General features: G+C 32.8%; 1 protein-coding gene across 10 annotated transcripts in view; it reads left to right on the plus strand.

The window, feature by feature from the left end:
- Positions 1 to 4182: 4182 nt before the first annotated feature.
- Positions 4183 to 20453, plus strand: part of VMA10 (vacuolar membrane ATPase 10) — a 44911-nt gene continuing 28640 nt past the window's right edge. The window contains exons 1-5 of one of the 10 annotated variants that reach the window (XM_088209343.1): positions 4206 to 4305; positions 8563 to 9488; positions 9579 to 9850; positions 10447 to 10574; positions 10661 to 11490. In XM_088209343.1, the coding sequence (XP_088065469.1) occupies positions 9482 to 9488; positions 9579 to 9850; positions 10447 to 10574; positions 10661 to 10688 (435 nt within the window). In that variant the 5' untranslated portion in view covers positions 4206 to 4305; positions 8563 to 9481 and the 3' untranslated portion in view covers positions 10689 to 11490. Of the gene's footprint in view, positions 4306 to 8562; positions 9851 to 10446; positions 10575 to 10660; positions 11491 to 20453 lie in introns of those variants that run through there. The other 9 variants (XR_015813914.1, XR_015813916.1, XR_015813915.1 and 6 more) reach the window with 9 other exon arrangements.

Consider the following 20453-nt stretch of genomic DNA (forward strand, 5'->3'; position numbering starts at 1 on the left):
TGGACAGTAAAGGATTTTATTACTGATAAAAGAATTTATTATAAATTATACTCCATTGGTCTTTTTGTATTTTTTACCCACCTTTACCTCCGTGGCAGCGAGATAGTGTGATGTCTTTACTGGGCTGGTGTAGCTTATTCCTTATTTAACCATTTCAGATCAGGAAGACATTGTTTCCAAGCCCGTTCCGCAGGAAGACGGCGAATGGGACGCCTAAGGACTCCGTACTTATATTTATAGTTCTCATTTTCGAGTATCTCTTTTAGTTAGTTTGTTCTTTTATATTTCGAGCACGTTTTTGGTTTTGTGTAAGGGATGTTGATCAATTTATTTTTATTACGCTTTCGCATTTGACATTTTTAAAACACATATTTCATTTTAAATTTTCGGGACTGTTACATTTATATTGTAATTTTTAATTAATTTGCTCACAAGCAAATTTGAGAAGAATCTAAAAATTATGCATTTAAAATTTCTAAAAATATCTCAAATAATTTTTTTTATTGATTGTAGTTTTTAAAGTACTTCTTTATTATATTAAATTTAAGTTCTAAAAATTATTGAAAATGATCTTTAAAATTGCATTGAAGATTGTAAAAAAGTTTTGAAAATAAAAATAAAAGACATTACAAGAAAATTTGTATCATATGAATGTGTTGCAGTTGTAAGAATATTTTACGCAGAAGTTTTTTTTATTGAATTTAATACATTTAAAAAAAAATGCAACAGAAAGTTAGAACTACATACTATTTAAAGATAATGAAGCGATAGCGAAATTGAAAGATCTATTGATAAAATCTTTAATTATCTGATTTACTTCTTCTCTCTATCTAACTATTATGCACAAGAATGAAAAACTTTAGTTGATGGAAGACTAAAATGAAAAGGGAACATGTGCTCCTCTTATAGATGAGAGAAGAGATCAAAGCACATTTATGGTAATTGAATGTGTTGATAACCATTTCTATTATTGTAGTTTAATACTCATAAAATACAATAATTTTATAATTTATTTTAAGATTACCAACTCCATCGAAATATATTTTCCTTCATAACTGGAATATCTTTCATTTGAGTTCAATCGTTATGAGTAGATGAGAAAAAATAAAATATCAAGTTAGTAAGTTATCTACTTAATTACTGGAATTAATAGTAGTGACACACAAATGCCAAACAAAGATATGTGATTCCTTGACTTTTTAAGAATGTTTTGGAAAAATATATTGTTGCCTAACATACCAAATAGATAAATTTTCACGTACTTTTTTTTTAGTTTTTTAACCATTGGTGGTGATTTAGTGTTCAAATCTACTCATACATTATAAATAACAACTAATAAATCTTTGGACATTATAAATAAAACATAGTAAGATATTTTAAACAAAGAATCAACATCTATATATTAAAGATTTGGGAAAATTTTTTGTTCTTTTATGTATCATTCTACTCAAAAAGAGTAAATCATTATAATCTCTATTATTTCTTAAGTAATGGGTGAAAATATTATTTTAAACAATCTTTTATTCTTTTTGTGAGAAAAAAAAAATACTCATATTTGTGAACTACCATTATAGTAAATTAGCGATTTTACATTATTTAAAAATAGTGAATAAAATCTCATGTGAGTAATTTGAATAGAGAATGTGGGTAGAAAATTGGTGACTAAACCTCAATAAATTTGAGTTTGCATCCCTAACTCTCTTTACATTTGTTATTGTACTTAATTTGAATATTGAGAAATTAGCTTGTAAATTAAATGTTCATAATTCTTATGATTATTAATCTCATACTTTTTTTAGAATTATTAATTTTATACTTGAATACATTGATTTGTTAGAACTAATATATGATTTTGTTAGGTCTATTATAATATTATTTTATTATCATTTCAGTATCAGATTTATGAGCTTAAAGTTATTTAAAATTGAAAATATTTATATTATTAAGTCATCATAAAAACATTTAGGCTAAGAATGAGTTTAAAAGGTTCTATCCTATTATATTATGAATAGAATAACTAATAATATTATAGATTTTTAATCAAGTGTGTTGCTATCAGCTCGAGATTGCCCCATCTATTTAAGATAATTAATGAATTGGGCTAAGCCTTGCTTGTAATATGCACAAGTTGGTGTCAGAATACCTAGTTCACCAGTTAGGTCTACACTAAACTAAACATACTTGTTCATGGCCTAAGCCCAAGCCTGGACATGAGATGAAGTAGAAAATAATTTAAAATTTTATTTTTTTGTTAATAAAACTAGCAAATTATAGTTGTTGAAATACATGCATTAATTTTGATGAAATCACAAATGCTTAATTTGTATTAACATTTATTTAAGTGAGCTTTTAAAAAAATATTTATGGCAAAGCAAAAACAGTAGAAGTAGAAATTGAAGATCTCTTGAATATAGACGAGAAAAAAAAGAAATAGAAGATGAAATACTTGGAGATTGCATGAATACATTTAGAAGAGAAGAAAACTAAAAATTTAGACCTCTAGTATAATGTCCTCTATTTTAAGTAGGTGTTTCATTTTCTGATTCAAGATTCTCTTTGAAGAATATTTTAAAATAAACATTGATTGTTTTTAAATTTTATTTTTAAGGTTCTCTCTATAGAAAATACTTTAATATGATTCTAAAGCTTTCTTAGGGTTAAAAAAAATTTTAAATAAATTTTTTGTGAAAATTAATTTATATTATAAAAAAGATATAAAATACATCTTTTTAAGTCATTATTCTTGTGAAAAAATGTTTTAAGAAAGACTGTTTTAAAAAGAAAAGTTGGAAGAAACTTTGGATTAAAAACTATTTTAAAATAACTAAGATAGCAAGTTACATGATGAAACATGTAAGCCCATTGTGAGGATCCATGTGGTAATATGAGAATCATATCTATGTTAAGAATTACATAGATTAAATAAACTCAATAAAAAATATATCAAAAAATAAGAAATGAAGTTACAAATGAATGAATTCATTTAATGTAACAATTAATATAAACCACTTCTCTGCTAACCTGCCACTAACTTCTCCACTAACATGCCACTAACTTCTACTAACGTGCCATTAACTTCTTCATTATCTTGCCACTAACTTCTTCACTATCTTGCCACTAACTTCTCCACTTACAAAAGTAAACTTTATCATCTATTTTAATAATTAAACGAGAATAGACAATAAACTCCGTCAAATAAAGATCATATATTGGCTGGTATTTTAACCTTAACAATCTACATAACTTACACTTTGCATACACTTATTTTTATGCATTTTATGTGCATTTAATGCTCAAAAAAGTCTTTTTATGTGTTTAACCACTAGTTTGAATTTGTTTCTATAAAAAGACTTCATCTACCTCATTCTTAATGATTTTGAAATCCAAATTTAAATCTTACAAGAAAAAAAACTCTCTATTTTTTCTTAAGCTAAAAAAGCACCCACTTTTTTTTTTTTTATTTCTATCATCTTTAAGTCTTTTCACTTTCTCCATCCTCTCACTTTCTTCCATTCACCTCACACACATATACTATACCTCTATCCTCTTTTTTCTTCCCTCTCTTTTCATCTTCTTCCAAGATCCTACGTCTCCCTCTCTTACTACTCTCACACGCCATTAATTTTTCATATTTTCTAAAAACTTGCATTCTCTCATCAGTCTTCATTAAAGCATTTCATTGTCCTTAAAAAGGTATCTTTTTTTCTCTTTTTAGTTATCTTCCATACTTTTTCTTCCTCAAAATCCATAGAACATGCATAAAGTGGAGCAAGATCCTATTGATCCATTTTAAGTTGTCTAGCTGTAAGTCATTGCCCATCTCTTAAAAAATGCTTTGATTAGGAAATTACTTTCAAACATTGAATTTATAGGGTTTGAATATTTTATGTGTCTTTATGTGATCACCATGTGGCTATTTTATGTCTTTGATCAATATTATATTGCATTTTTAGTTTCATGTTTCAGGGACGACATTTTTATATTTATAAATTTTTTATGGATATATTTTTTAACTATATAAAGTTAGATTTTGGAAACTTGTATATAAATATGTGTTAAAGGATGAGCAGGAATGCAGGGGATCAAGTCAGAAAAGAAATGGAAGGCATGGCTGAACCAGTTTAATCACGTGTCTATGTGTGTGTGTCTATATATATATATTACACTAAACGACGCCATTTAGTTTTAGATTTTTTTATTGAATAGTATAAATAGCTTTTATTCCCAATTGTGTATTTTCTTTTCTCATTCGAAATCAAAAAGAGTGCGACTAGGGTTTTCTTCCTCTCGTCTCTTCATTTCCAAGTAAGCTTTTATCTTGCTTTCCTTTAGATTCTCTATAAGAACATTGATATTTAGGCTTAGAAATTTGTTATGGTATTAAAGCAATACATGGAAACCAAAAACTTAGGCTTGAATGCAACTCGATTACCCAAATATGTGAACAGGGTCTTGGACCCTTCGAACCCTAACAACCCTTTCTTCATAGGAGCTAATAAAAACTTGGGAGCTTTACTGGTTACTCAAATGTCAGATTCCAGTAACTACCATCAGTGGGTTAAGTCAATGAAAAGGGCACTTGGAATAAAAAACTAGTTACGCTTTATTGATGGAATGATTAGGGAGCTGACAGACTCTAGCAATCCTTTAATGGAATATTGGCTATAGTGTAATGATATAATAATAACATGGATACAAAATGTAGTCTTTGTTGATACTAAAAGGAATACCTTGTATGCTGAGACAATATATCAATTATTGAATGAGCTTGAACAGAGGTTAGCTCAGCATAATGCTTCTAGGATTTATGAAGTTAAAAAATCCATAGCTAGCTTGGTTAAGGAGAATAATAGTGTTATTGTCTATTTCTCCAAGCTGAAGGAATTGTTTGATGAATTACTTAATTATGTGTCAGTTCCCAAATATACATGTGGTGGCCTAAAATCCTTGATTAAACACCAAGAGAGGGAGTGGTCAATGAAGTTCCTAATGTGGTTGGATGAAAGCTATATAAACATTAAAGCTCAAGTCCTGATGATGAAACCCTTTCCAACTTTGAATGAGGTATACTCAATAATACAATAGGAAGAAAAGGGAAGGGAAATCTCTTCTGACTTGAACCTCAATAGGGTAATGGCATTTGGTATTAAAGATTCTAACAAGAACATTAAGACTAAGGTGGTTGAGAAAGAAAAATTGTTTTGTACCCACTAAAAGACCACATGTCACTAACTAAAAAAATGCTAGAAGGTCACTAGAGCTAAGCCCATCTGCGCACATTGTGGAAACTCTGGGCATGGTGTAAACACTTGCTATAAGGTGCATGGATAACCAAAAGATAATAAAACATGTGGGAAAGGGAAATGAGTAGTGACAAATGAAGTGACCACAGAAAAAGATAATGAAAGCAATGAAGTAGGAGCTAGAAATATGATAACACAAGAGCAATATGCCCAGTCCATGTCTTTACTGCAGCAAAACACTGCCACTGCCAACATGGTTCAAACTCGAGCCTCAATTAGCACAAATGGTAAACTGTGTGGATTTTATGGTAAATTTTTATATCCTAGTGCATGTACAGTTGAATCAAAGGGATTAAAAATAGTCCCTTGGGTTATTGACACAGGGGCATTAGACCATATGGTCTAATGCCTAATCTGTATACAGAAGACATAGTGAATGTTACCTCCACAGTGGGTGTGACATCCTAGGTACTAGTTAAGATAATTGGATGTCAGATACAGATTCAGAATAACGAGTGCATGAAAATATTTATGCAGTGGAATCAAGACCTTAACAAATCCGTCACAGATACATATATATTATTCTAAATACATACATCACTGAGATCAGAAGTGCCTATAAAATACAAAACATAAGGGCCATTTCTTTTACTATCCTACAGGAATTCATCAGAGTGTGGGAACAGACATATATTCAGACTTATGGATCTACAGAATCCTCATAAACTTCCAATGGTAGGTCTACTTGTGGTTTCTCATTTTCTTCCTTATCGGGGGGGGGGGGGGGGGGGGGGGGAAGGGGAGAATGAAAAGAGTGAGTTCTATACGCTCAATAAGAAAAGTAGTATCAAATTAACATCGTAAAATTGAAAAAGTTTGTTTTTTATCTTACCGTTTATTTTTCTCGTTTACCTAACTCATCATTAGGAAAAATATTTACCTGAATATCAAAATAGTACATTAGCACAAAAAATCAAATATACATATATCATGCCAAATAATAGAGAACATCAAATAAATCATGAAATACTCAGATATTTCTTGTCGTGCTTCGCAAAATCGTTACAAACTTCCATCTTTGAGGGCAGATACAGATACAGATTTTCAACTGCTCAAGTGGAATGACTAGATCAGATATATATCCGGTAATTTACTCAGGCCCATTTCTGGCTGGTCAAATCATGGTACGATCTATGATTACGACGGTACCAATTATAGTGGTCCTAACAAATAATATATAGTCACGATATTATTTAGCCATAGGTGACTCCTATAGATAGTGTGATATCACTCTCATCAGAGGGCACACCTTCATCCATTAGGAGTGCTCCTCTTATGTCTTTTCAGACCAAATAGGGGAAGAGAAAACAAATATCCCGAAGGGTAAGGAGAATAGATACCCCTTAGAGATAAAAAGTCTAACGAGACACTTGATGCAATATGCATATCAATATTGATCCACTTCGGACCACACAGACTTCATTCCACTTTTCTCTTTTTCTTTTTCTTTTATTTTACTTTTATCATCATGAACTACATATTACATTTATTACATGTAAATTCATCAAGTATTAGTAAATCACACAACATTCTTGAAAATCAGAACAACTTGACTTATTCGAATGCAGAGGTATGCAAAACAGACAAAATAATTATCATATTAAATTTGTTTATTTAAAAATAATTCTTAAGACATAAAAAGTAATACTAGATTTCTTACCAAAACTTTGATGCTTTCTCCTTCACTGTTTTCTTTTTTTTTCTTTTTCTCTCATTATTTTATTATATATATATATCTCTCTCTAAATCTTTAAAAAATGAAAGAAATGGAAGTGTGGAGAGGAAGGGAAGGGGAAGGCAATTTATAGAAATTCAGAACTATTGAATTTTTGCCAAGTAGCAAAATCCGGTGAAGAGAGAGGAGAAAAAAATTCTTGGTATAAAAAACGAGGGAGGAAAATTTCCTTCACCAGTAGCGGTGGTGCCCCGCCCAAAGCAACAACAAAGCTCTGCCTGAGGTGACAAAGACCGGCCGACGTGCTGTAGGCGAAGAGGCATGCTGCTGTGCACATAGGGGTTGGCTTGCATGCACGCAGGGCCTATGCGTACTGGGCACTGCATGCGCAGGTACTGCGCGTAGGCCCCAGGCGCACAGGGCCTGTCCGCGCAGGCCTACTACGTGCAGGTCCCAGGCGCGCAGGGCCTGTTTGTGCAGGCTTGCAGTGTGGACAACACACGCACAGTGTACGAAACCAGTCCGTGTGTGAAGTGACGCGTGGACAGCCCGTCTGCGTGCGACAGGACGCTCGTGCATGTCCTGACCGCGCGCCTTGCGCAGGGAAGGGACGTGCGTGCTGTGCACATGTCCCGTGCGTGCTGGCATGAAGATGGGACATGTGCGCTGTACGCACACGCCATGGCCACTATGCACACATACGCATGCGCACAGTGCCCAACACTCGCAAGGGCAAACCTATTTTCCCGCGAGATTTTTCCCCGCGAGCTGATTTTCTCTCGTTTAGCTATTTTTCGATTTTTTTTCTAATTTTTTTTTTGAAATAAAACGAAATAATGTTAAAATAAAAATAATAGTAAAATTAATAAAATAAAAAATATATATATATTAAAATTACGGATATTGAGAATTGCGTAAATTAATTTAAATTTAGGATAGTCAAAGACCCAAATAAATAGAGTTTCCAAATCATTTTAGCACAATGATGAGCAGGATGTTACAATGGGAATGCCAAATGGAGAAAAAATCCAGTTGTATCAGTAGGAACAATCAAGATCACTGAGGAATTGATCCTCAACAATGTTTTATGTGTGCCAACCTTCAGTTTTAATTTGTTATCAGCCAGAAGACTGACCAAAGACTCTTAATGCTATATGATTTTCTCATAAGAGATGTGTATAATACAGGGTCTTCAGACATGGAAGACGATTGGATTGGGTAGACTTGAAGGTGGATTGTATCTTTTACAACATAAGAGGAACAAATTTTGTGAGGAATAATATGCTTTTGCATCCAGTGGAACCTTATAGGGTGATTTAATAACTGATTTTGAATTATGGCATTATAGGTTGAGGCATTCAATGCTGCCCAAAACAAGTTTTTTTTTTAATTTTTCAGATGTGTAAAACATGAAGTATGTAATATATGTCCCTTAGGTAAAATGAACATATTACCATTTGATGTTAACAAATACAAGGTTGAACATCGTTTTGAGCTTATACATTGTGATATTTGAGAACCTTGTAATGAGGTCTCACATAATGGTTTTAGGTATTTTTTTTTATCTATTGTTGATGATTACAGCAGGTGCACGTAGGTTGTCTAGCTCAAGAATAAATTTAAGGCAGGGCCAGCATCACAAAATTTTCATGCATGAGTGGAAACATAGTTTGGAGCAAAGATCAGGATTATAAGGAGTGACAATGGTAAGGAGTTTCTAATGCAGGATTTGTACTTGAAGAAGGGAATAGTATATCAGAGAAGTTGTGTTGAGATCCCATATCAGAATAGGAGAGTAGAAAGAAAGCACCAATAGATTCTTAATATTGTCAGGGCTCTTAAATTTCAAAGTGGTTAAGATTTGAAATTTTGGAGTGACTTTGTACTAACAGTTGTTTATATTATGAATAGGGTGACATCTTCTGCAATACAGAATAAGACACCATTTGAGAGATTATACATAAGAAAACCTACATATGGACACATGAAGGCGTTTGACTGTCTTGCCTTTGCCTCCATCTTGACCAGGGATCGTCATAAGTTTCATCCGAGGTAAACAATTGCGTGTTCTTGGGTTACCCAATAGGAACCAAGGGATACAAGCTGTTGGATGTTGAAAATGACAAGGGTTTTGTGTCAAGAAATATAGTATTTCATGAATGGATAATGCCTTACAGAAAAAAAAAATTATAGGGGAAATGAATCAGGTAATTCCTAGATTGGAGAGGAATGGAGCTCATAGTCTAACTGTTGAGACAGGCAGTAAGGTAAGATAGGATGACAATGGCACCAGTGAAGTGAAAAAAGCTCAAGAGGAATTAGGTGAGAACAGTTTTGAAACAGAAAGAGTTGAGATGAGTTCAGATGAAAGATTTATGGCTGAAGGGGCTGATTCACTGGTTGGGCTAAGAAGATCAAGCAGAGAGAGAAGACCACCAGTTTGGTTGAAGGATTACATACCTGGGGAAGATTTAACTGGAAAACATAAGGAAATTCAGAAAAAATGAAAGGTAAAGCCATTCCCTTGTGTTCATACATGAGTTATGAAAATTTGAGTGAAGGATACAAAAAATTTATCTTTACTGTGGATACTGAAAAAGAACCCAGGAGCTATCAAGAGGCTTGCAAAGACACCAGATGGATGAGTTCAATGAAGAATGAAATAGAGGCTATTGAAGGAAATGGGAACTGGACAATCACTTATTTGCCACCTAACAAGAAAGTTGTAGAGTGCAAGTGGGTTTATAAGATCAAATACAATGCAGACGGGACAATTGAGAGGTTCAAGGCCAGTCTGGTTGCTAAGAGATACATGCAAAAAGAAAGATTAAATTACCATGAGACTTTCTCACCAGTAGCAAAAATTAACACGGTAAGGCTGATCCTTTCACTTGCTGCTATGCATAAATGGCATTTGAAGTAATTTGATGTTAATAATGTTTTATTGCATGGATATTTAGATGAAGAAGTGTATATGGAGCTTCCCCTAGGATATAAAGTTGAAGGGAACTCCAAAGTTTGCAGATTAAAAAATAGTATATAGGGATTAAAGCAAGCATCTAGACAATGGTATGCCAAGTTTTCATCATTCATTTTACAGCAAGGTTTTGAACAATCAAAAGCTTATTACAGCTTGTCTGTTAGAAAAACGAAAGACAGTTTCACAGTGATACTGTTTTATGTAGATGATGTGATTGTGATAGGAGATAATTTGGAGACAATAGAGAGATTAAAGTCAGCCCTTAATGAATGGTTTAGAATCAAAGACCTAGAGAATCTTAAATATTTCTTAGGCATGAAAGTTGTAAGGTCCAAAGAAGGAATATCCATGTGTCAGAGGAGGTATGCTATTGACCTTTTAACAAAAGTTAGAATAATAAGGTCAAAACCCTCAAAAATACCTTTAAAACATAATTTGAGATTATCTAAGAATGAGGGTGAGTTGTTATCTAATCCTGTTATTTACAGAAGGCTGGTAGGCAAACAATGTATTTGACACTCACAAGGCCAGATTTAGCGTACTCTGTGCAGCAACTTAGTCAATTTATGGAGAAGCCGAGGGATAAACACATGCAAGCTGCTTACAAAGTATTGAGGTAATAAGTTAATGCTTATTGCGACTGTGATTGGGGAACTTGTTTAGATACAAGAAGATCAATAATAGGCTATTGTATATTTTTAGGTCACTCCTTAGTCTCATGGAAATCTGAAAAGTAGTCTACCATAACAAGATCTTCTACTGAAGTCGAGTACCAAGCTATGGCAACTACTAGCTATGAGATTACATGGATAAAATATCTGATGACCAACTTAAAGGTAATATATGATCAAGCTGCAACTTTATACTGTGATAACAAGGCTGCATTGCACATTGCAGCAAACTCTGTTTATCACGAAAGAACGAAACATATTGAATTTTATTGTCACTTAATTAGAGAGAAAATACAGGATGATTGGCTAAAAACAGAATATGTGAAGAGTGCAGAGCAGGTTGCTGATGCTTTGAACAAAGCACTATCTGTAGCTTCATTAGGACATGATCTGACCAAGATAGGAGCGAAGAATATGTGCTCTCCATCTTGCGGGGGTTGTTAAAGGATGAGCATGAATGCAGGCGATCAAGGCAGAAAAGAAATAGAGGGCACGGGTGAACCAGTTCAGTCATATGCGTGTGTGTGTATATATTACACTAAATGATGTCGTTTAGTTTTAGGTTTTTTTGGGAACAGATATAAATAGCTTTTGTTCCCAGCTGTTTCATTCGAAATTAAAAGGAGTGGGGCTAAGGTTTTCTTCCTCTCGTCTCTTCATTTCTAGGTAAGCTTTTATCTTGCTTTCCTTTATATTTTCTGCAAGAATCTTGATATTTAGGCTTAGAAATTTGTTAATATGCTTGGATTTCGTGAAGCTTTTACTTACCTTGGACATTAGTGGATATTCAACTATATATGGTACACTTAGATGTAAATGAATATTTTACTTAAAGTTGAATATTGAAAATTGAGTTGAATATTTGGAATTAGTCATTATTTTAAATTTTAATCGTCTTACCCATTCCTTTTTTATGACAAAATTGTTAATGCTTAGGGGAAAATGAAGTTGCATATGTTTATTTATTTATTTGTGGCTTTGCTAGATATATATTTTCTAAAATTTTAAATATGTCTTTGAATTATTAGAGTTTATAAGCGAAAGAATATTTCCTATTTGTGAAGTTTTGCACGTATTAGATATTGATTCTTTTAAATGATGACATCGTTTCCATTTGTAGATGGATAGTGAATATTTGTTATGCATATTCTGAGGATGAATATGTTTATTTCTTATTCTTTTGAAAATGATGGAGTCTAACTTCACTTTTACACTTGATATTTTATAAAGTTGACAGTACTTACTTGATATTTTATGAATTTATGAATTAAAAAATAAAGATATCTTATTCATTTTTTTATTATAGAATTATATTCGTGATGTCTTGAAAAATTGTATACTTGTTTATTAAGCTTGAATGAAGAGTTTCTAGTCATCTTAAAAATAATCAATTAAGAAAGATATTTAGAATAAATTGTCACTTGAAATCTTTATGGACTTATTTATTTTATAGATTCCTCTTTTCTGAAAAGTTATAAATGTTTGGAGAAACACCATATTTGCTTATGCTTTCTGAAATTATCATATTGTATTTTAGTGAAGTGAATTTATCTAGTGGATTGATTGAATTGAAATAATATTAGAAAAAATAATAGGGAAGTATAAATGGGAAGTATAAATGGGGAGTATTCTTTTATGAAATAATCTTTTTGTCTCATTTGCTTTTGAATTTTTTATTCTTAAATGAATAATCTCACGGCTATTTTATAAATTCTTGAAAAAACAAAGTACCACAATCATAAAAAGCTATTAATCTTATGTGTTTTCAAGGTATATGACAAAATAAAAGAAAGAAAAATAGAAGGTGATGATATTTAGTTTCATATGTTCTGTATTGATTTTTACTTTATGATTGCAAATATATATTATTCACTATTAATTATTGTGATGCCTTACTCTATAAGCTTTTTGACTTATGATAAAAATAGCAAGAAAATTTTGAAGAGCCTAAAATATAGTGAAATATCATGAAATAATTGAAATGTATGATTTATTTGAGTGAAATATTATTAGCATAAAGGGAGAAGTTATGAAAATTAGAGGAAAATATGAAAAATAATGGAAGAAAATTGAGTTAAGGGAGTTAGATTCCTTAATTGTGAATATATATATATATATGATGCACTAACAAATGAGGAGAAGCCTTGTAACAAGCAGGAAACCCATGTGGAGGAATATTTCCATGGGGATGTGGCAATAGAGGGGCGGAAACGATTGCGCAATGGTGTGCTTCTAGGACACATAAAAAAGTATTCTTGAATTAAAAGTACTTAAGTAGGATCCACCCATATCCAAGTGCAAGACCTAAAGAAAAATGAGTCAGAAACCTAGAAATAATTAATTGAGTTTGAACCTTGGTTTAAGAGGAGGAGAAATAAACAAAGACGGGAAACGAGGAAGTTATTGGATCTCACAGCAAAAAAGAGGCTCGACCCAAGAATTCAGCCTTAAGGAAAAGCCCAAAATATATAGGTGTGGATACCCATCGCGTACACGTGTGGGCTTGCACATGTGCGAAGAAAGGTATTCATACATGCAGGATTTTTGCCCACGTAGAAAAGCGTGCAGAGCGTACGAGAGAGCTACACTCGCGCACAACAAGAGCGCGCATGCATGTGCACACACATCAACTGGATTCACACGAGAACAAGCGAATGTGCAAGTGGATTCAATTGCCTGCACGTGATCGTCGTGCATGCAGGAAGCTTTTGTGTGCACCAAACATACAACATTTGCAGGGGTGTGCGCCATACGCATGCGGACAACCTGTTCACACACCTTTTAGTCCGATTTGGACTCTCACTTTTTTTCCTCTCTCTAATCTGATTCCCCTATAGATTCTTACTCAAATTCTAAGCAAATTCAAGCACAAAAGAGGCTTATGGGAGCAACTACAAAGAAAAGAAGTCTTCTTCAATTAAAATAGCTTATTTTATTAATTATTTTGAATTTTTTAGATCATGATTCTATTAATTAATTAATTTTCAGCAAGATTCTTAGTTAAATTATTTTTAAGAGTTCAAGTAGGAATATGTAATCCTATTTTGTGTCAGATTAATAAATAAAAGCCTCTATAAAGGCTTCAGTCCTTATATTATAAACACAATTGAAGAATTCATAAAATTAGTAAAGTTTTAAGCTTTAGCTTGCTTATTAAAATTAGCTTTACTAATTTTGTGACATTCTTCAAGTGTCTTCAAGTTAGGAGTTTTAGAAACTTTGTTGAGTTAAGGAATCAGGATTGACTTATCGGGTAAGTCGTAGCATCTTTCTTATTCTTTTTTTTCCCAATTTTTTTGATTTTGCATTCCATATTGTTAGGTGTAGTTTCAAGTAAAGAGGGCAAATTAGGTGGTTAAGCTTTCTGGTGTTATCTTGTTTGAGGTTCTTACAGTCAAAACGATTGTTCCCTATCCCATACGTCATTTAGTATCAAAGTTTAGACTACTAGTGAACCTACTATCTTTATTTTGCATAAATTAGTAATTCAAAAATTTTGATTTCTAGTTCCTATTGCATCTCACTTGAATTCATCATATCCATTCAATTTAAGTGATCATTTGTTTATTCCATTAGTTAAAAAAATTAGAAAATACAAAAATATCATGTTGCACATCATAAGGCAATTGACATTTTGTTATTGCATTCAAACCAAACAAAGGAAGATTAACTGCCTACTAGTGTGACAAAAACTTTTGAAGTTTCAAAGGAAGATTACATGTGATAGCTCAAAAATACCCCGAGTTAATTCCTTATGTTGATATATTTAATTTAGCATTTATATGTATTTGAAAATATATAATAAGCTTAAGAATATAGTTTAAAGTCAAACAAAAAAATGATGGATAAAGATGAAAGAGCTAGAATAAGCATGAAAAAGCATAGAAAAATGTGGGAATCTTTTAGATGAAGTGGTATAATGAAAATTAGTAACTTTTAGATGAAGTAACATAACAAAAAGTGACAACTTTTATGTGAAGTGATTGCGAAAAGTGGTAACTTTTAAATGAAGTGAGATAACGAAAAGTGACAACTTTTAAATGAAGTGGCATGTGAAAAAACATTTTAGATAAAATAGTATGTGAAAAGTGGTAACCTTTTAGATAAAGTGACATGATGAAAGGTGACAAATTTTAGGTAAAATGGTATGACAGAATGGTGGCAACCTCTCTCGTGGCCTCCCACTCCTATAAATAGGGAATGGAAGAAGGGAGGAGAGATTCCGGATGAGAGAAAATAGTGAGAATCATAGAAGTGAGGAAAGAATAAGGAGTATGAAGTGTGTGATTTTTTTAGAGTACTGTGATGTTTTAAATAAAAAATTTGGAACAACTTTGCTAAATTCATGTGAGTAAAAGAAGAGGAAAAGAAAAGGAGAAAGGATCACGGTCAAAAGAAAATTATAAACCGTTAGAAATGTAAGTTTTTTCTTAAGTTTTGAACTTCAATTTCTCTTTAATTTTAGGGATTATTTTTTTAATGTAGTGTTGGATATTTTTGAGTCAAGAAAGTGACCAAAAATTATCCCAAAACTCTGCTAAATTTTTGAGAGAAAAAGGTCATATATAAAGTCAGAACTCTCCTGAAATTAAGATTACAACTGTTAAGAACATAAGGTAAGTTGATATTATAGATTCATTAGCCTACGTAATTTTAAAGTATTTTACGTATCTTTAATAAAAAAATATGAAAGTATTCGATTTGTCTTTCGCAGTTTCTAAGTAAGTATTTGTTAAAGTTTTACTTTGATATAAGTATTATTTTACTTTTTGTTTTCAAAATGTAATTTTGATATGTGTGCATCACTCATTATAGAAAGAAGTTGTTCCGAAAATACCTGTATTATGTTAGGCTTCAATGTGACCATATATAACTGTTCCGTGTTTGAGTGTGTTGGTGAAATAATAAGTGTGTATCCATACATAATGGTTCTTTGTTTGGGTGGATGGGAAAATAGTCTGATCTGCGTGCCCTTATCGTTATGTGTTCGGGGGACAGCAGTGTTTCAAGGTACTCATGTATGTCGTTCCATGTTGGGCTGCATGGAAAACCAGTAATAAGTATGTGTACGTATGCATATGTATGGTAACTGATTGATCTTTCATAATAGTGATAAAGATGCAACAAAGCAATTGTGAATATGTTTTCTGATTTGTACATTTGTCTTCTAATTTGTATATCTATTTTTGAAAGATTATATGATATATATTTTATTGTGTGTAAATAAACTATATATTGCATATACTATGTTGTAATTTTATAATATCACTTATTGAAATATTTCATCTCACCCTCCTATCACCCTCTAGATATTGAAGATCACACTGCAGAGTGAGCAGTAATACAGAAAAAAATTTAAAGCTAGACTATGAGATTAAAGTTATTGTTTCATACTTTTGTTTAATAATGTAAGCAAGAAAATTTAGAGTCTCGTACATATGTTAATATTTTACATTTAAGGAATGTAACACTTTTACGACTCTATTATGATTAATAAAGTTAAGTTATTTTACTTAATTTGAGTTTGTCTGATTTAAGTAAGTATGTTTTGGTCACTACCATATAAGACAGGGTATGGCCCGTGATAAGTGGTATTAGAGCACGATTCTAGGACATCCCTTGAATACGAGATTTAGGGTTACATGAGATTTAGATAAAGTTGTGAAACATTGTGAAATATCTCTAAGTTTGAATTTCATGAATGTGGGAAATGGCAAGGATACCGAGAGAGTAGGCACATCGGGTTCTGAAAGATCAGATTGACTAGAGTCTAGATAGACTGATGCGTATAGTCGAATGCTTGACTACGATGATAGGTCAACATGTAGTCCATAGCCAAATTGCAACTAACGGTAATAATGCTAATACCAGTAATACCCAGCCGATTGAGGAAAATAATGGAAAACTCATTAAAAGATTCAAGAAATGAACCCAATGCCATTTACTGGAGCAACTGACCCAATATTAATCGAGCAATAGATCATAGAGTTGGAGAAAATGTTCGAGATTTTCAACCCCACTTCATAGCAAAAGGTATAATTAGCCACATTCATGTTCAAAGGAGTAGCAGAACACTGGTGGCACTTGAAGAAGGGATCTTTGAGGACACTGATCATTTGAGAAGCATTTAGAGCGGCATTCTATGAGAAGTATTTCCCTGACTTTGTTCGAGAACATAAGCAAATGGAGTTCTTAGAGTTAAAGTAAGAGAAATGAGAGTGGCAGAATATGTAAAAAAGTTCATAGAATTAGTTCGGTTCGCGCCTAACTTAGTAGCAGATGAAAGCCTAAGAGTTAGGAAGTTTTAGAAAGGCTTGTGTAAAGAGATTGAGGATAAAATCTCAGTTCTGAAGATTAATGACTACCAAAAAACACTAGAACGGGCTCAGATTGTAGAAGAGGCTACAAACCTAATTCCACAACAAATCCAGCGAGTCTAACCATTCATACCAAATAATAAAAGGAAGGCCCTCAGAGCCATGACAACCTAATAAAAGGCAGAAAACGGGTCTTATAATCCCAACATAAGGGTCATAGTAGATATGCCCCCATTGTGGAAAGAACCATGCTAGCAGACCCTACTATAGGTTGACAAATTGATGCTTCAGATGTACTCAACATCGGATCAAAGAGTGTCCTATCAAGAAAGAGCATACCAGACCAAGAATTCAAGGAAGAGTATATTCATTACAGAGAGAGATGCTGATGTCTTTCAGGATGTGATCCAAGGTATGTTCACTATCTCTAGTTCTTTGGCTAAGGTCTTAACAGACCCAGGATCTACACATTCTTTTGCATCACATGAGTTTGTTCAATATCTGAACATTGAACAGTTACCTTTAGATTATATATTAATAGTCTCTATCCGAACCAATAAGGACTTAACCACTAGTACAGTTTGTTAAGCATGTATTATGGAAATTGCCAACAGAGAATTACCAGTAGATCTCATACGAATACATGCATGATTTTGACGTCATACAAGAAATAGATTGATTGATAGTGTACCATATTAATATAGATTGTCATTAAAAGATGGTGACCTTTAATGTTCCCAATGAAAAGGCCTTCAAATTCAAAGGTATTAGGGAGCCCCAACATCCATGTCTCATATCTTGCATTCAAACTCAACGATTATTTAAGAAGGGATGTACAAAGTATTTAGCTTATGTAGTGAAGAATAAAAGTAAAGAAGTCAACCTATAACAAATATCAGTGATGAATAAATTTTTCAATATTTTCCCAAAAGATTTTTTAGGTTTACCTTCGGATTAGGAGATCGAGTTCTTCATTAACTTAATTCCTGGTATGAGCCCTCTCTATAAGGCTCCGTATCGAATGACGAAAGCCGAGTTAGAGAACTCAAGAAATAATTGTAAAAATTATTAGATGAGGGTTTCATTAGACCAAGTGTATCACCATGGGGAGCTCCAGTACTATTTGTGAAAAAGAAAGATGATACCATGTGGCTCTGTATCGATTATAGGAAACTAAACCAAGTTACCATAAAAAATAAGTATTCATTGCCTCACATCGATGATTTGTTTGACCAACTTCAAGGAGCCCAAGTATTCTCAAAAATTAACCTATGTTTTAGATAACACAAACTAAAGATTAAAAAAGAGGATGTCCCAAGACTGCCTTCAGGACTAGGTATGGTCATTATGAATTTTTAGTCATGCCTTTTGTTCTAACAAATGCTCCCGCCGCATTTATAAATTTGATGAACAAAATTTTCTAGCCATTTTTTGGATAAGTTTGTCATTGCCTTCACTAGTGATATACTGATCTATTCATGGAGCGAGGCTGAACATACAGAGCATTTTGCAATAGTGCTTAGGATAGTTAGGAAAAAGAAGTTGTATGCCGAGTTTAAGAAGTGTGAGTTTTGGTTAAAGGAGATTGTTTTCCTCTGACATATAGTTTCAAAGAACGGGATATCAGTAGATCCAATTAAAGTAAAAGCAATAATAAACTTGAAAATGCCTACAACGGTAACTGAAGTCCAAAGTTTCCCTGATCTAGCTAGATACTACAAGAAGTTTATTGAAATTTTTTTAAAGATTGCTACTCTACTTACTCAGCTCACTAAAAAAGACACAAAGTTCGAGTGGAATGATAAGTGTAAACAAAGTTTTTAGGAACTGAAGAAATGGTTGATGACAACCCCAGTATTGACTATTCCTAATGGTATTGATGAATTTTCTATTTGCGATGATGCTTTAAAGCAAGGATTAGGATGTGTGCTAATACAACATGAAAAAGTAATCGCATATGGTTCTAAACAATTAAAGAATCATGAGCATAACTATCTTACCCATGACCTAGAACTAGGCACCACAGTTTTTGCCTTAAAGATCTGGCGCTATTATTTATATGGTAAAAGTTTTGAGATTCACACAAACCATAAGAGTTTGAAGTATTTGTTCTTGTAGAAAAAACTTAATATGTGCCAAATAAGATGGATGGATTTGCGTAAAGATTATGATTCCAAGATTCCATACCATCCGAAAAAAGACAATATAGTTGCAGATGCATTTAATAGGAAGAGTACTTACACTCTTGCCCATATGATGGCCTTAGAGTGGAAACTCGTAAAGGAGTTCCAGAAGTTGAACCTGAATATCCGACATAAGAGATCAGGAGGATCCCTAGCCAATATAAATATACAACTTATTTTGGTGCAGAAAATTAGAAAAGCCCAACAGTTTGATCTTATCTTGAAGTTGATTATGGAAGATGTCAGTGAGGTACTTAGGCCAAAATTCAAACTATCGGAAGATTATGTATTAAGGTTTGAAAATATAACATGTGTGTCGAATAATAATAGTGTAAAAAATGAGATATTAAAAGAAGTGCACTATTCTAGATTTATTATGCACCCTAACAATACTAAGATGTATTAGAACTTGAGAGCTAAATACCGATGGAGTGGGATGAAGAAGGATATAGCAAAGTTCATTTTTAAATGTCTCACCTACCGACAAGTGAACGCTGAATGTTAGAGGCCAATAGGACTACTTCAGCCCTTACTAGTAGTAGAGTAGAAATAGGAGCATATTACTATGGATTTCATTGTGGGTCTATCTAAAACAATATCTCAGCATGATGCCATTTGAGTTATCGTTGATAGACTAACTAAGTCTACTCATTTCCTAGCTATCAGAATATATGACACACCGGACAAGTTAGCTAGACTCTATATCAAGGAGACTGTGAGATTGCATGGAATTTCAGTCACAATCATCTCTAATCGAGATCTCCACTTTATTTCAAGATTTTAGACCAGTCTACAGAATGCTATAGGGACAAAGTTATCATTTAATACGACTTTCCATTTTCAGATGGATGGTCAATCAGAACAGACAATCCAAACTCTAAAAGATATGCTACGAGCTTATGTCATTGAGTTGTAAAATCAAAGGGATAATCATTTGCCTCTGATTTAGTTCGCGTATAACAATAGCTATCAATCTAGTATTTAAATGACACCCTATGAGGCTTTGTATAAAAGACCCTATAGATCACCTATTTGTTGGGAAGAAGTTGGGGAACGAAAATTGGTTGGACTTGAATTAGTGGAAGAAACTATAGAGAAAGTGATCAGGAAATATCTTCTAACAATTCAAAATAAATAGAAAAGTTATGCTGACAATCGAAGAAGAGATTTAGAATTCGAAGTGGGCGACCATGTATTTTTTAAAATCCCACCAATTAAAGGGATCACGAGATTTGGGGGGAAAGGAAAACTCAGTCCTAGATTTATCGAATCTTTTGAGATATTGGATAGAGTGGGAGTTATCGCCTACCATTTAGCATTGCCA

Source organism: Carica papaya, chromosome 8 (assembly GCF_054855325.1).
Source record: "Carica papaya isolate Zhongbai chromosome 8, ASM5485532v1, whole genome shotgun sequence".
Lineage (NCBI taxonomy): Eukaryota > Viridiplantae > Streptophyta > Magnoliopsida > Brassicales > Caricaceae > Carica > Carica papaya.